At 38.2% G+C, this 14872-nt stretch overlaps 1 protein-coding gene across 2 annotated transcripts in view; it reads left to right on the top strand.

Annotated features, from left to right (window-relative positions):
- Positions 1-14872, top strand: part of LOC102123198 (A disintegrin and metallopeptidase domain 3) — an 86468-nt gene that overhangs the window by 26752 nt on the left and 44844 nt on the right. For both annotated transcript variants that reach the window (XM_073999974.1, XM_045398176.2), the window contains 4 exons: positions 394-465; positions 723-889; positions 1957-2038; positions 14609-14745. In XM_073999974.1, the coding sequence (XP_073856075.1) occupies positions 394-465; positions 723-889; positions 1957-2038; positions 14609-14745 (458 nt within the window). The remainder of the gene's footprint in view (positions 1-393; positions 466-722; positions 890-1956; positions 2039-14608; positions 14746-14872) is intronic.

Here is a 14872-nt window from a genome sequence, read left to right as displayed (position 1 = left end):
CAAAGACAATAAAAAACAACAATATACAAATTGAAATTTTAAATTAACTAATTAATTAAATTTTTTAAAAGCTAGCTACTTGGATTACAGGCGCCGGCCACCACACCGGGCTAACCAGTAGGTTATTCACTCTTCATACCTTAATACTTTGACTTTGAATTTCTTTATCTGTAAAGAGGAAGATAATCACAATTACCTCATTTTAATATCATTGATTAATTTATAAAATACTAGGCCGATGTTTAAAACCTGGTAAGCTGTGATATATTTTAATTCTATTTAGGGCCTCTTCAATTGACCACTGAGTTACTTTTACGTTTATATTTAAATCCACTTAAAATGTGATAGTTAGTTGTTTTTACTAATGATTAAGAAACAAAATTTGTCTTTCAGTATGATTATATGGGCTCTGCAGTGGCAGTTGCAGTTGAGAAAGTTTTCCAAATCTTTGGTCTTATCAATACTGTGAGTATTTATATTTTATATTTAAGTAAGTAATATAGCAATTAATGAAGTAAAATTGTTTGTGTTTGTGTACATATATATAGCATTTACGTTTTAACAAAAAGTAAAAATGTAAATGTAGCCCAACCACTAGTTTTATCCACCAATGATTTTATCTTCAAAAAATAGTAAATTAAATATATTAGCATTAGATATTGAGAAGTAATGTCATATTTATGGTTACCCAAAATTGTAAAACACGTAATTTCTGTTCTCAGATGTTTTCCCAGCTTAATATAACAGTTATGCTGTCTTCCTTGGAGATCTGGTCAGATCAAAATAAGATTTCAACAAGTGGTCATGCTGATGAAATACTGCAGCGATTTTTGCTTTGGAAACAAAAACTTTTGTTTCAAAGGTCTCATGATATGACATACTTATTAATGTAAGTACTTTATTCATATTTAGAAAGGTTTGATCAAATTATCTTAGCTATCATAATTATATATAAATTTTATATAACAAAAATTATTAAAAAGCTATCTCAAGACTGTGTTGGCAAACTGTAAAATATTAAGATTCTAATAACCATGTAAGACACTAATTAAATCATAGTAGCTCATAGTAGACTGTTTACTTATAGAAATGTAATAAGCTGAAAAATGGAAAGTCTTGTGATAAAAACATGATACCTCTCTGTAAAGACCTTCTCACTGGTAAATAATTGAAACGATCACTTTAACATTACATAAATATAAGTTAATTCATTGAATGCAATAATTGCATAAAATGCTTCTTACAATATGAAATATTAATAAAAAACTAAAACAGACTACTTTATTCTCCCTGTGGTTTCGTTCTGGTATTTCTATACTGACCTAAGATATAGCTATTTACCTACTTGGTCTGTATCTTTCAAAAGTCTTTACATATTTTTATTTTACTAACTTGATTACTTCATGTGCAAAAATCAAAAACCCAATTTAAAGACCTTAAGCAATATGTGTAATATATTTATCAATGTATTGGAATAAAGAGTCTCTAGGATTGCAGAGAAATATTACAATATAAATATGTAAGGATAGTTTCTACACCCTACTTCTCTTTCTCTTCGTACATCTGATGCATATTTTATCTCTATCGCTTTCAGTCCTACCTTACTTCACACTTTTGGAGTTAGTTTACTATATACAAATTACAGCAATAAACACTTTTGACTTTTATATCATGGAATTAATTATATCCTTCCAGTGATGATTAATTTTTTGAAAGAATCAGGCACTGCTAGGTTTTGGGCTGTGTATTAGATAATGTTAAACAACTTTTAGGACTTAACTTTGTATGAACTATAGGGGATACCCAAATCTTAATGACTGAAAGCATAAGACATTATATGTAATTTCTGTGTTTTGGAGAAAGCATACCTTTATATAGAAATCCAACTCATAAAATGTGAGTAAGTTACTGCTATTTTGAAATACACATATCCACAAGAAAAATTTCATTATTCAGTTATAGGAACCATTCTACTTATGTGGGAGCAACATATCATGGAATGGCATGCGATCCAAAGTTTGCAACAGGAATTGCTCTGGTAATCTCTCACACTGTTTTGATAAATCTTTGAAAACTGTATTTTTAGATTTGGGAAATCAAATGTAATTTTTCAAGAGGTTTCTTGCTGGGAGTGAAAACAGGTAACATAAAATGTATAACTCTAGCCATTTTCAAAAGTACAGTTTAGTAGTGTTAAGTATATTCCCACTGTTGTGAAACAAATCTCTGGAACATTTTTTTAAAAAAAAACTGAAACTCTATACCCATTAACCACCTGGAAACCACCATTTAACTTTCTGTTTCCATCAATTCGACAACTTCATATTCCTCATATAAGTGCAGTCATACAGTATGTTCTTTCTGTGACTGGTTTATTTCACTTAACATAATCTCTTCAATGTTAATCTATGTTGTAGCACGTGACAGAATTTCCATTGTTTTGATGACTGAAATGTATTTAATTGTAAGTATATACCACATTTTCTTTATCCTGTCATCTGACAATGGATGTCTAGGTTATTTCCATATCTTGGCTACTGTATATAATGCTGCAATAAACACGGAAGCACATATATCTCCTGGATATTCTGATTCTATTACTTTTGGATAAATACTGTCTTAACAATCAATTTTCTATCTCTTATTACAGAATACCTTAAACTGTGTAATTTTAGAGAAATTTATTCCTTATAGTTGTGGAAGTTGCAAAGTCTAAGGTAAAGGGGCCACATCTGGTGAGTGCTTGTGGCTGATGAAAATGCTGCAAGGTGACACAGGGCATCACGTGGCACCTCTTCTTATAAAGTCACCAGTCTCATTCTTAGGATAGCCTGTTTATACTTTAATCCATGAACGGATTCATCCTTTCATGAATTTCTCTAATTTCTCTAAATTTTTTAGTAGTTAAATAGTTTGAGGTTTTAGATTTAAGACTTTAATTCATTTTTATTTGAATTTTGTGTATGGTGGGAGATAGGAGTCTAGTTTAATTTTTCTGCCCATGGATATCCAGTTTTCCTAGCACCATTTATTGAAGAGACTGTTTTCTCCCCAATGTATGTTCTTGGCACCTTTGTCAAAAATGAGTTCACTGTAGCTGTGTGGATTTGTTTCTGGGTCCTCTATTCTGTTCGATTGGTCTAAATATCTGCTTTTATGCCAGTACCATGCTATTTTGGTTACTGTAGCTATGTAGCATAATTTGTAGTCAGGTAATGTAATTCCCCCAACTTTGTTATTTTGGCTTTGCCTATTCTGGGACTTCTGTGGTTCCATATATATTGTCGGATTTTTTTTTCTATTTCTGTGAATCATGTCATCGGTATTTTGAGAGGGTTTGCATTGAATCTGGAGATTGTTTTGGGTAGTATGGGCATTTTAGCAATATGGATTATTCCAAGCCATAAACATGGAATACCTTTTCATTTTTTTCTTTCCACTTCAATTTCTTTTCTTTTTTCTTTTTTTTTTTTGAGACTGAGTCTCACTTTGTAGTCCAGGCTGGAGTGCATTGGCCTGATCTCAGCTCACTGCAAGCTCCACCTCCCAGGTTCACGCCATTCTCCTGCCTCAGCCTCCCGAGTAGCTGGGACTACAGGCGCTCCCACCTCACCCGGCTAGTTTTTTGTATTTTTTAGTAGAGACGGGGTTTCACCGTGTTAGGCAGGATGGTCTCGATCTCCTGACCTCGTGATCCGCCTGCCTCTGCCTCCCAAAGTGCTGGTATCACAGGCGTGAGCCACCGCGCCTGGCCCATTATAAATGACTATTGGCTTTTGTGGCATGGCTGCCTGAGACCTCCTTGTCTTTTTTATTTTTATTTTTTTATTTTTTTTGAGACGGAGTCTCTCTTTGTCGCCCAGGCTGGAGTGTGGTGGCGCGATCTCGGCTCACTGCAAGCTCCGCCTCCCGGGTTCACGCCATTCTCCTGCCTCAGCCTCCCAGTAGGTGGGACTACAGGCGCCCGCCACCCCGCCCAGCTAATTTTTTTGTATTTTTAGTAGAGATGGGGTTTCACCGTGTTAGCCAGGATGGTCTTGATCTCCTGACCTGGTAATCCGCCGGCCTCAGCCTCCCAAAGTGCTGGGATTACAGGCGTGAGCCACCGCGCCCAACCTTCAATTGCTTACATCAGCGTTTTATACTTTGTAGTTTCCCTTACTGAGATCTTTCACTTCTTTGGTTAATTTCTAGGTATTTAATTTTATTGGTGGCTATTGAAAATGTTATCACATTTAAAATGTTATTTTCCAGATTATTTTCTGTTGGTACATAGAAATGCTACTGATTTTTTGTTTGTCGATTTTGTATCCTACAAATTTACTGAATTTGTTTATCAATTCTAATAGTTTTTTCATGGAATCTTTAGGTTTTCTCAAATATAAGATTATATCATCTTCAAACATGGATAATTTGACTTTTCATTTTTCAATTTGGATGCCCTTTATTTCTTGTCTGATTGCTTTAGCTAGGACTTTCAGTACTATGTTGAATAATTGTGGAGAAAGTGAGTGTCCTTTTCATATTCCAGATCACAGAGGAAAGGCTTTCAGTTTTTCCTCAGTGAGCATGGTACTAACTGTGGGTCTGTCATATATGGCTTTTATCATTTTGAGGCCTGCTTCTTCTACACCAGCTTTTGAGTATTTTTTTATTATTATTATACTTTAAGTTCTAGGGTACATGTGCACAACGTGCAGGTATGTTACATATGTATACATGTGCCATGGTGGTGTGCTGCACCCGTTAATTCATCATTTACATTAGGTATATCTCCTAATGCTCCCCCCGACCCACTCCCCACAATAGGACCCAGTGTGTGATGCTTCCCTTCCTGTGTCCAAGTGTTCTCATTGCTCAATTCCCACCTATGAGTGAGAACATGCGGTATTTGGTTTTCTGTTCTTGGCATAGTTTGCTGAGAATGATGGTTTCCAGCTGCATCCATATCCCTACAAGGGACACGAACTCATCCTTTTTAATGGCTGCATAGTATTCCATGGTGTATATGTGCCCCATTTTCTTAATCCAGTCTGTTACTGATGGACATTTGGGTAGACTCCAAGTCCTTGCTGTTGTGAATAGTGCCACAATAAACATACATGTGCATGTGTCTTTATAGCAGCATGACTTATAATCCTTTGAGTATATACCCAGTAACAGGATGGATGGGTCAAATGGTATTTCTAGTTCTAGATCCTTGAGGAATCACCACACTGTTTTCCACAATGGTTGAACTAGTTTACAGTCCCACCAACAGTGTAAAAGTGTTCCTATTTCTCCACATCCTCTCCAGCATCTGTTGTTTCCTGACTTTTTAATGATTGCCATTCTAACTGGTGTGAGATGGTATCTCATTGTGGTTTTGATTTGCATTTCTCTGATGGCCAGTGATGATGAGCATTTTTTCATGTGTCTGTTGGCTGTATGAATGTCTTCTTTTGGGAAAGTCTGTTCATATCCTTTGCCCACTTTTTGATGGGGTTGTTTGTTTTTTTCTTGTAAATTTGTTTGAGTTCTTTGTAGGTTCTGGATATTAGTCCTTTGTCAGATGAGTAGATTGCAAAAATTTTCTCCCATTCTGTAGGTTGCCTGTTCACTCTGATGGTAGTTTCTTTTGCTGTGCAGAAGCTCTTTAGTTTAATGAGATCCCATTTGTCAATTTTGGCTTTTGTTGCCATTGCTTTTGGTGTTTTAGACATGAAGTCCTTGCCCATGCCTATGTCCTGAATGATATTACCTAGGTTTTCTTCTAGGGTTTTTATGGTTTTAGGTCTAACATTTAAGTCTCTAGTCAATCTTGAATTAATTTTCATATAACAAGTAAGGAAAGGATCCAATTTCAACTTTCTACTTATGGCTAGCCACTTTTCCCAGCATCATTTATTAAATAGGGAATCCTTTCCCCATTTCTTGTTTTTGTCAGGATTATCAAAGATCAGATGGCTGTAGATGTGTGGTATTATTTCTGAGGACTCTGTTCTGTTCCATTGGTCTATATCTCTGTTTTGGTACCGGTACCATGCTGTTGTGGTTACTGTAACCTTGTAGTACAGTTTGAAGTCAGGCAGCGTGATGCCTCTAGCTTTGTTCTTTTGGCTTAGGATAGTCTTGGCAATGCGGGGTCTTTTCTGGTTCCATATGAACTTTAAAGCAGTTTTCTCCAATTCTGTGAAGAAAGTCATTGGTAGCTTAATGGGGATGGCGTTGAATCTATAAATTGCCTTGGGTGGTATGGCCATTTTCACGATATTGATTCTTCCTATCCATGAGCACGGTATGTTCTTCCATTTATTTGTGTCCTCTTTCCTTTCACTGAGCAGTGGTTTGTAGTTCTCCTTGAAGAGGTCCTTCACATCCCTTGTAAATTGGATTCCTAGGTATTTTATTCTCTTTGAAGCTATTGGGAATGGAAGTTCATTCATGATTTGGCTCTCTGTTTTCTGTTACTGGTATGTAAGATGCTTGTGATTTTTGCACATTGATTTTGTATCCTGAGACTTTGCTGAAGTTTCTTATCAACTTAAGGAGATTTTGGACCGAGATGATGGGGTTTTCTAAATATACAATCATGTCATCTGCAAACAGGGACAATTTGACTTCTTTTCCTAAGTGAATACCCTTTATTTCTTTCTCTTGCCTGATTGCCCTAGCCAGAACTTCCAACACTATGTCAAATAGGAGTGGTGAGAGAGGGCATCCCTGTCTTGTGCCAGTTTTCAAAGGGAATGCTTCCAGTTTTTGCTCATTCAGTATGATATTGGCTGTGGGTTTGTCATAAATAGCTCTTATTATTTTGAGATACATTCTATCAATACCAAATTTATTGAGAGTTTTTAGCATGAAGGGCATCTATTGAGATAATCATGTGGTTTTTGTCTTTGGTTCTGTTTATATGCTGGATGACGTTTATTGATTTGCGTATGTTGAACCAGCCTTGCATCCCAGGGATGAAGCCCACTTGATCATGGTGGATAAGCTTTTTGATGTGCTGCTGGATTCTGTTTGCCAGTATTTTATTGAGGATTTTTGCAGTGACATTCATCAGGGATATTCGTCTAAAAATCTCTTTTTTGTGTTGTATCTCTGTCAGGATTTGGTATCAGGATGATGTTGGCCTCGTAAAATGAGTTAAGGAGGATTCCCTCTTTTTCTATTGATTGGAATAGTTTCAGAAGGAATGGTACCAACTCCTCCTTGTACCTCTGTAGAATTCGGCTGTGAATCCATCTGGTCCTCGACACTTTTTGGTTGGTAGGCTATTGATTATTGCCTCAATTTCAGAGCCTGCTATTGGTCTATTCAGGGATTCAACTTCTTCCTGGTTTAGTCTTGGGAGAGTGTAAGCGTCCAGGAAATTACCCATTTCTTCTAGGTTTTCTAGTTTATTTGCATAGAGGTGTTTATAGTATTCTCTGATGGTAGTTTGTATTTCTGTGGGGTCGGTGGTGATATCCCCTTTATCATTTTTTATTGCGTCTATTTGATTCTCTTCTCTTTTCTTCTTTATTAGTCTTGCTAGTGGTCTGTCAATTTTGTTGATCTTTTCAAAAAACCAACTCCTGGATTCATTGATTTTTTTGAGGGTTTTTTGGGTCTCTATCTCCTTCAGTTCTGCTCTGATCATAGTTATTTCTCACCTTCTGCTAGCTTCTGAATGTGTTTGCTCTTGCTTCTCTAGTTCTTTTAATTGCGATGCTAGAGTGTCAATTTTAGATCTTTCCTGCTTTCTCTGGTGGGCATTTAGTGCTATAAATTTCTGTCTACACACTCCTTAAATGTGTCCCAGAGATTCTGGTATGTTGTATCTTTGTTCTCATTGCTTTCAAAGAACATCTTTATTTCTGCCTTCATTTCGTTATGTACCCAGTAGTCATTCAGGAGCAAGTTATTCAGTTTCCATGTAGTTGAGCGGTTTTGATTGAGTTTCTTAGCCCTGAGTTCTAGTTTTATTGTACTGTGGTCTGAGGGACAGTTTGTTATCATTTCTGTTCTTTTACATTTGCTGAGGAGTGCTTTACTTCCAATGATGTGGTCAATTTTGGAATAAGTGTCATGTGGTGCTGAGAAGAATGTATATTCTGTTGATTTGGGGTGGAGAGTTCTGTAGATGTCTATTAGGTCCGCTTGGTGGAGAGTTGAGTTCAATTCCTGGATATCCTTGTTAACTTTCTGTCTCATTGATCTGTCTAATGTTGACAGTGGGGTGTTAAAGTCTCCCGTTATTATTGTATGGGAGTCTAAGTCTCTTTGTAAGTCTCTAAGGACTTGCTTTATGAATCTGGGTGCTCCTGTATTGGGTGCATATATATTTAGGATAGTTAGCTCTTCCTGTTGAATTGATCCCTTTACCATTATGTAATGGCCTTCTTTGTCTCTTTTGATCTTTGATGGTTTAAAGTCTGTTTTATCAGAGACTAGGAATGCAACCCTGCTATTTTTGTTTTCCATTTGCTTGGTAGATCTTCCTGCATCCCTTTATTCTGAGCCTATGTGTGTCTCTGCATGTGAGATGGGGCTCCTGAATACAGCAAACTGATGGGTCTTGACTCTTTATCCACTTTGCTAGTCTGTGTCTTTTAATTGGACCATTTAGTCCATTTACATTCAAGGTTAATATTGTTATGTGTGAACTTGATCCTGTCATTATGATATTAGCTAGTTATTTTGCTTGCTAGTTGATGCAGTTTTTTCCTAGCATTGATGGACTTTACATTTTGACATGTTTTTGCAATGGTTAGTACCTGTTGTTCCTTTCCATGCTTAGTGCTTCCTTCAGGATCTCTTGTAGGGCAGGCCTGGTGGTGACAAAATCTCTAAGCATTTGCTGGTCTGTGAAGGATGTTATTTCTCCTTCACTTATGAAACTTAGTTTGGCTGGATATGAAATTCTGGGTTGAAAATTCTTTTTTTTAAGAATGTTGAATATTGGCCCCCACTCTCTTCTGGCTTAGAGAGTTTCTGCCGAGAAATCTGCTGTTAGTCTGATGGGCTTCCCTTTGTGGGTAACCCGACCTTTCTCTCTGGCTGCCCTTAAGATTTTTTCCTTCATTTCAACTTTGGTGAATCTGACAGTTATGTGTCTTGGAGTTGCTCTTCTCGAGGAGTATCTTTGTGGCATTGTCTGTATTTCGTGAATTTGGATGTTGGCCTGCCTTACTAGGTTGGGGAAGTTCTCCTGGATGATATCCTGAAGAGTGTTTTCCAACTTGGTTCCATTTTCCCCCTCACTTTCAGGCACACCAATCAGACGTAGATTTGGTCTTTTCACATAATCCCATACTTCTTGGAGGCTTTATTCATTTCTTTTTACTCTTTTTTCTCCACACTTCTCTTCTTGCTTCATTTCATTCATTTGATCTTCAATCGTTGATACTCTTTCTTTCAGTTGATCGAGTCGGTTACTGAAGCTTGTGCATTTGTCACGTACTTCTCCTGTTATGGTTTTCATCTCTATCAGTTCTTTTAAGGTCTTCTCTGCATTGATTATTCTAGTTATCTGTTCATCCATTCTTTTTTCAAGGTTTTTAGTTTCTTTGTGCTGGTAATGTAGTTCCTCCTTTAGCTCTGAGAAGTTTGATGGACTGAAGCCTTCTTCTCTCAGCTCCTCAAAGTCATTCTCTGTCCAGCTTTGTTCCATTGCTGGTGATGAGCTGCATTCCTTTGAGGGGGAGATGCGCTCTGAGTTTTTGAATTTCCAGCTTTTCTGCCCTGCTTTTTCCCCATCTTTGTGGTTTTATCTGCCTCTAGTCTTTGATGATGATGATGTACTGATGGGGTTTTGGTGTGGGTGTCCTTTCTGTTTGTTAGTTTTCCTTCTAACAGTCAGGACCCTCAGCTGTAGGTCTGTTGGAGTTTGCCTGTTGTCCACTCCAGACCCTGTTTGCCTGGGTATCAGCAGCAGAGGCTGCAGAAGATAGAATATTACTGAACAGTGAGTGTTGCTGTCTGATTTTTGCTCTGGAAGTTTTGTCTCAGGGGTGTACCCCACTGTGTGAGGTGTGAGGTGTCAGTCTGTACCTAGTGGGGGATGTCTCCCAGTTAGGCTACTCAGGGGTCAGGGACCCATTTTAGCAGACAGTCTGTCTGTTCTCAGATCTCAACCTCCATGCTGGGAGATCCAAAGTGTCAGACAGGGGCATTTACCTCTTCCGAGGTTTCTGCTGCTTTTTGTTTAGCTATGCCCTGTTCCCAGAGGACGAGTCTACAGAGGCAGGCCGGCCTCCTTGAGCTGCAGTGGGCTCCACCCAATTCAAACTTCCCAGTGGCTTTGTTTACCCACTTAAACCTCAGCAATGGCTGCCACCCCTTCCCCAGCCTCACTGCCGCCTTGCAGTTAGATCTCAGACTGCTGTGCTAGCAATGAGGGAGGCTCCGTTGTTGTGGGACCCTCCGGGCTAGCTGTGGGATATTATATCCTGGTGTGCCATTTGCTAAGACCCTTGGTAAAGCGCAGTATCAGGGTGGGAGTTACCCGATTTTCCAGGTGTTGTGTGTCTCAGTTTCCCTTGGCTAGGAAAACGGATTCTCTTCCCCCTTGCACTTCCCAGGTGAGGCAATGCCTCGCCCTGCTTCAGCTCTCACTGTTCGGGCTGCACCAGCTGACCAGCACCGATTGTCCGGCACTCCCCAGTGAGATGATCCCGGTACCTCAGTTGAAAATGCAGAAATCACCTGTCTTCTGTGTCACTAACGCTGTGAGCTGGAGGCTGGAGCTGTTCCTATTTAGCCATCTTGGGTGCACCCCCGCTTTTGAGTATTTTTATCACGAAGAGATTTTGAAGTTGATCAAAGGCTTTTTCAACATCAGTTGAAATAATCACATGGTTTTTGTCCTTGATTTCCATTGATAAGATGTAGCACATTGATTGATTTGCATCTGTTCAACCATCCTTGCATCCCAGGGATAAACCACACTTGGACATGAAGAATTATCTTTTTAATGCACTGTTTAATCTGGTTTGCTAGTATTTTGTTAAGAAATTTTGGGTTAATATTCATCAGAGATATTGGCCTGTAGGTTTCTTTTTTCAATGTGTCTTTGGTTTTGGTATCAAGGTAGTACTAGCCTCATAGAATGAGTTTGGTAGTATTCCTTTCTACTCTGGTTTTCAGAATTGTTTGAGTAAGATTGGTATTAGTTCTTCGTAAATGTTTTGTAGAATTCAGCAGTGCAGCGATCAAGTCCTGGCCTTTTCTCTCCAGGAAGGCATTTTATTATCACTTCGATCTGTTACTTGTTATTGGTCTGTTCAGGATTTGGATTTCTTCATGGTCCAATCTTGGTAGGTTGTATGTTTCTAGGAATATGTCCATTTCTTCTAGATTTTCATTTTATTGGCATATAGTTGCTCATAGTAGCCACTAATGATCCTTTGAATTTCTGTGGTATCAGTGGTAATGTCTCCTTTTTCATCTCTGATTTTATTTATTTGGATCTTCTCTCTCTTTTTTTTTTTTTTCTTAGTCTGGCTAAAGGTCTGTCAATTTAGTTTAACTTTTCAAAAGACCACTTTTTGTTTCTTTGATCTTTTATATTATTTTCTTCATTTCAATTTCATTTGTTTCTGCTCTGATCTTTAGTATTTCTTTTCTTCTACTAATTATGGATTTGGTTTGCTCTTGCTTTTCTGGTTCTTTAAGACACAAATTAGGTTGTTTACTTGAAGTTTTACTTCTTTTTTGGTGTGCATACTTATAAATTTCCCTCTTCATACTGCTTTTACTATATCCCACAGGTTTTGGTATGTCATTTTTCCATTATTATTTGTTTAAAGAAATTTTTCAATATCCATCTTAATTTCTTCATTGACCCACTGGTTATTCAGGAGCATATTGTTTGTCATGTATGGACAAACTGGGTGAGGAGCGTCACCCCATTGCCGTCACCAACACAGGCCCATGGAGAGCACTGCCAGACTACTGCTAATGTTCCCTTAATGCCCAAGGGCTCTTCAGTCAGCTGGTGGTGAATGCTGCCTGACCTGGGACTCATCCTTCAGGGCACTGGGCTCTCCTCTGGCCTTGGGCAGGTCCAGAAATGAATCAGGGACCCGGAGAGCCTGCTTGGTGGTCTGCTGCCCTGTGGCTGAGGTGCTACATAACGTGCAAGACAAAGTTCCCTTTACTTTTCCCTCCACTTTTCTCAAGCAAAGGAGTCTTGCCCTGTTGCCACCACAGCTGAGAATGTAGTCTCACCCAAAGCCAGCAAGTCTCACAGGCTCACCCAACACCCATGGCACACTCCCTGGGTATCACTGCTGGTTATTCAGGTCTCAAAGACTCTTCAGTTAGCAGGTGATGATGTTTTTCAGGACTGGGTCCATCCCTTCAAGGCAGTGGTTCCTTCTGGAAATGATATCCAGGAACTAAGGCCTAAAAAGTGGTCCTCAGGACTCTGACTGGTGCCCTATCCTGCTGTGGCTGAGCTGGCATCCAAAATGCAAGACAAAGCCTTCCCTACTCTTTCCGTTCCCCTCCTCAAGCAGAGGGAAGGGGTCTCTTTTGGAGCTGTGAGCTCTGCAGCCTGGGGTTAGGGATGAGGTGATGCCAGCACTCCCTTAGTCACACCAGCTGGTATCTCAATAGGCCATGTGCCCCCAGTCTACTGGCTCTGGACCCAGTTCAGCACTAGGATTCACCTAGAATTGCAGTCCTTGTGGCCTAGACTGCCTTTCAAGTTTATTTAGGGCCCTAGAGCACTTTAGCCCATGGTGGTGAGTCTTGTAGGAACTCAAGTTCCAACCACTGAGATCAGCAATTCCTCTCTGGCTAGGGCTGGTTTGAATACTCCTTCCATAGGTGGGCATCAGCTGAGTTTGGCCCAGTTTTGTTTTCTGCTATAACAGTGCAGCACTGAGTTCAATGCCTCACAATTGCTGCACTCTCCTCTCACCAGCACAAAGAAATGCTCTTTGCACCATGCCACTGCTGCCACAAGATTGACGAGGGATTGTGTCAGTGGTTTTTCTACTTCAGTACCTCTTTCAGCTATGTGAAATTAAAACCAGAGCCGGGTGCAGTGGCTCACGTCTGTAATCCAAGCCCTTTGGGAGGCCGAGGTGGGTGGATCCCCTGAGGTCAGGAGTTCAAAACCAGCCTGGCCAACATGGTGAAACCTCATCTCTACTAAAATTTAAAAAGTTAGCCGGGCATGGTGGCATAGTGGTGCATGCCTAAAATCCCAGCTACTCGGGAGGCTGAGGCAGGAGAATGGCTTAAATCCAGAAGGCAGAGGCTATGGTGAGCCAAGATCGCGCCATTGCACTTCAGCCCTGGGCGACAAAAGTGTGTGCATAATGTATGTAACATACATATATATAGCAATAATGTACATATATATGTGATTTATCCCAGATATGCATGGTTGGTTTATCATATGAATATAAAATAATGTCCTCCATTATATTAATAGACTAAAAAAGAAAAATTATATGATTCTAGTAGTAGATTCAGAAAAAACAAATCTGAGACTATTTATAATAAACACTCAGCAAACTAAAAATACAGGGGAACTTATTTAACTTAAAGAGAGCATCCAAAAAAAAAAAAAAACCAGGAAACAACATATTTTGAGTAAATAACACGTTACTACTTAGATCAGGAAAAAGACAAGAAAGTAGCTTACCAGTCACAGTCAACATTAAAAATGGGAAGCACCAAATTCTGTGAGACCAACAGGAACTGTCATTTATTATTGACAGAAATGTGAATGATATCCACTGTGGATAACAGTTTCACAGTTTCTTACAATACTCAACTTACCCTTGCTATATGATCCAGCAATCATCCTCCTTAGTATTTACCTAAATGAGTTAAAAACTTTTATCCACCAAAAAAATTTCACATATGTGTTTTTAGCTTTATTCATAATTGTCACAGATTGGAAGTAGCTTAGATATCCTTTAACAGGTGAATGGATGAGCAAACTTTAGAACATCCATACAACGGAATACTACCCAGTGATTTAAATAATAAACCACAGTAAGATGTGGAAAATCCTTAAATTTGTGGTGAGAGAAACCCTTACTAGAAGACTATATGTGGTATTATTTTCACTATATGATGTTCAGAAATAGGAAAAAATATAGAGGTAATGACAAGGTTTCTGGAAGTTTGTAGAAATGCTACTGGTAAGATATTATATTATTCTACTTTAAAAAATTAATTGACTCTTCGCAAATTGTTTCTGAGGTCAAAACTGATTGCCAGTTCAACTCTCCAAAATCTGTATATCTTTTCCAAGTGTTCTCTTGAGAAATATTGTAGTTACTAAAATAATCTTCCCACTTCTCAGAATGTTTTCTGAAATTTGCTGAAATTAAATTGAATAGTACGTCATAAAAATATATGATTGAATTATTCTTATTTTAGGTCAATGCCATTTTGATTAAACATATTGTCACTCAAAAGGAGTAGAAAATTGTACATATTTTTATTTCTAAGTAAATAGTTAGAAATAATTTATTTCTAAGTAAATAAATAGCAGTTTTTAAAATTTGCACTTGCATTTATGCAGTGTGGCCAGAAACATTTGACAAGATCAAAGAAATGAACAAAAAAATCTTAGGCAATAAATCTGAGTTTTTGTTTGTTTGTTTCTATTTAGTATCCAAAGAAAATCACTGTAGAGGCCTTTTCAGTTGTTATGGCACAGTTGCTTGGAATTAATCTGGGATTGACATATGATGATATCTACAATTGTTACTGTCCAGGACCTACATGCATAATGAATCCTGATGCGATGTAAGGAGTTGTTTTTATCAACTCTATGTTTTCTCTTAAGAAATATTTCTAGTATTCCTTGATGTAGAACCTCTTGCAATATAATTTAAGAAATTTTTTTAGATACAAATATGCTTATTTAAGACAT

The sequence above is a fragment of the Macaca fascicularis genome, chromosome 8 (assembly GCF_037993035.2).
Source record: "Macaca fascicularis isolate 582-1 chromosome 8, T2T-MFA8v1.1".
NCBI classification, from domain to species: domain Eukaryota; kingdom Metazoa; phylum Chordata; class Mammalia; order Primates; family Cercopithecidae; genus Macaca; species Macaca fascicularis.
The sequence above is the reverse complement of the archived record's forward strand: the minus strand, read 5'-3'. Positions and strand labels throughout refer to the sequence as shown.